Raw genomic sequence first — 1,028 nt, 5'->3', positions numbered from 1 at the left:
TGAGTAGGAATTTGTGATGGTTGTGATTGCTGTGTGGTTCTTTGTTTGTGTGTATTCCTTCCATGTCTATCTCCCTGGTGTGTATAGGGAGTGATGGCTGGACGGAATGATCGTGCGATAGTGGATGCCCTTCAAGCCTTAGCTCAGGCTATAGGGAATCCAAATAGAGGAGACGCTGGTGGAGCTGTTGAGTACCAGGGGTTGGATCGCTTCCAACGAAACAACACTCCTTCTTTCAATGGACGATACAACCCTGATGGTGCTCAGAACTGAATAAGGAAAATTTAGAAAATTTTCCGAGTTATGGCATGTCCGGAGGGGCAAAAGGTTGCTTTTGGCGCATATACTCTAGTGGAAGAGGCTGAGTATTGTTGGGAGAATACTCGCCCATGCCTAGAGGTTGAAGGTCAAGATGTGACCTGGGATGTCTTCAAGAGAGTGTTTTTGGAGAAATATTTTCCTGAGGATGTTAGGAACAAGAAGGAGATGGAGTTCTTGGAGCTTAAGCAGGAAAACATGACTGTGGTTGAATATGAAGCCAAGTTTGAGGAGCTGGTGAGGTACTTTCCCCATTATCAAGGGAAAGATGGTGAAAGTTCAAAGTGTGTAAAGTTTCTGAATGGCTTGCGACCTGAAGTGAAGCAAGCTGTGAATTACCAAGGTGTTCGTCAGTTCCCACTTTTGGTTAACATGTGTCGGATTTGGGATGAAGACTCCCGAGACAGGGCAGCCTATTATAGGAGTACAGGTCCAGTGAGGAACAAAAAGAATGGGCCTTAACATCGGGGAAAACCATATTCGACTCCTCCTAAGCAATATGGTAACCGCCATGACAATCAGAGGGTTGTTGCTCGGGGATTTGCAGGTGGTAGCGGTAGCAAACCCAATACTTTCTCCACTCATATCATTGGTTACAGATGTGGTAAGCCAGAGCACATCTCCTCGAATTGTCCCGATATAGGCATAACATGTTTTAGCTTTGGACAAAAGCGACATACTCAAGAGATTGTTCACGACTCAAGAAGGAG

At 45.4% G+C, this 1,028-nt stretch overlaps 1 protein-coding gene across 1 annotated transcript; it reads left to right on the top strand.

Annotated features, from left to right (window-relative positions):
* The first annotated feature begins 303 nt into the window (after positions 1-303).
* On the top strand, positions 304-780 carry LOC114383924. Its single transcript, XM_028343625.1, has one exon. The coding sequence runs from the start codon at positions 304-306 to the stop codon at positions 778-780; it is 477 nt and encodes a 158-aa protein (XP_028199426.1).
* The last annotated feature ends 248 nt before the right edge of the window (positions 781-1,028 follow it).

The sequence above is a fragment of the Glycine soja genome, chromosome 14 (genome assembly GCF_004193775.1).
Source record: "Glycine soja cultivar W05 chromosome 14, ASM419377v2, whole genome shotgun sequence".
In the NCBI taxonomy this organism is placed as follows: Eukaryota; Viridiplantae; Streptophyta; class Magnoliopsida; order Fabales; family Fabaceae; genus Glycine; species Glycine soja.
The sequence above is the reverse complement of the archived record's forward strand: the minus strand, read 5'-3'. Positions and strand labels throughout refer to the sequence as shown.

What these genes read in the sequence shown, in the direction of transcription:
- LOC114383924 (XM_028343625.1), top strand. Translation starts at nt 304, where the DNA reads ATGGCATGTCCGGAGGGGCAAAAGGTTGCTTTTGGCGCATATACTCTA.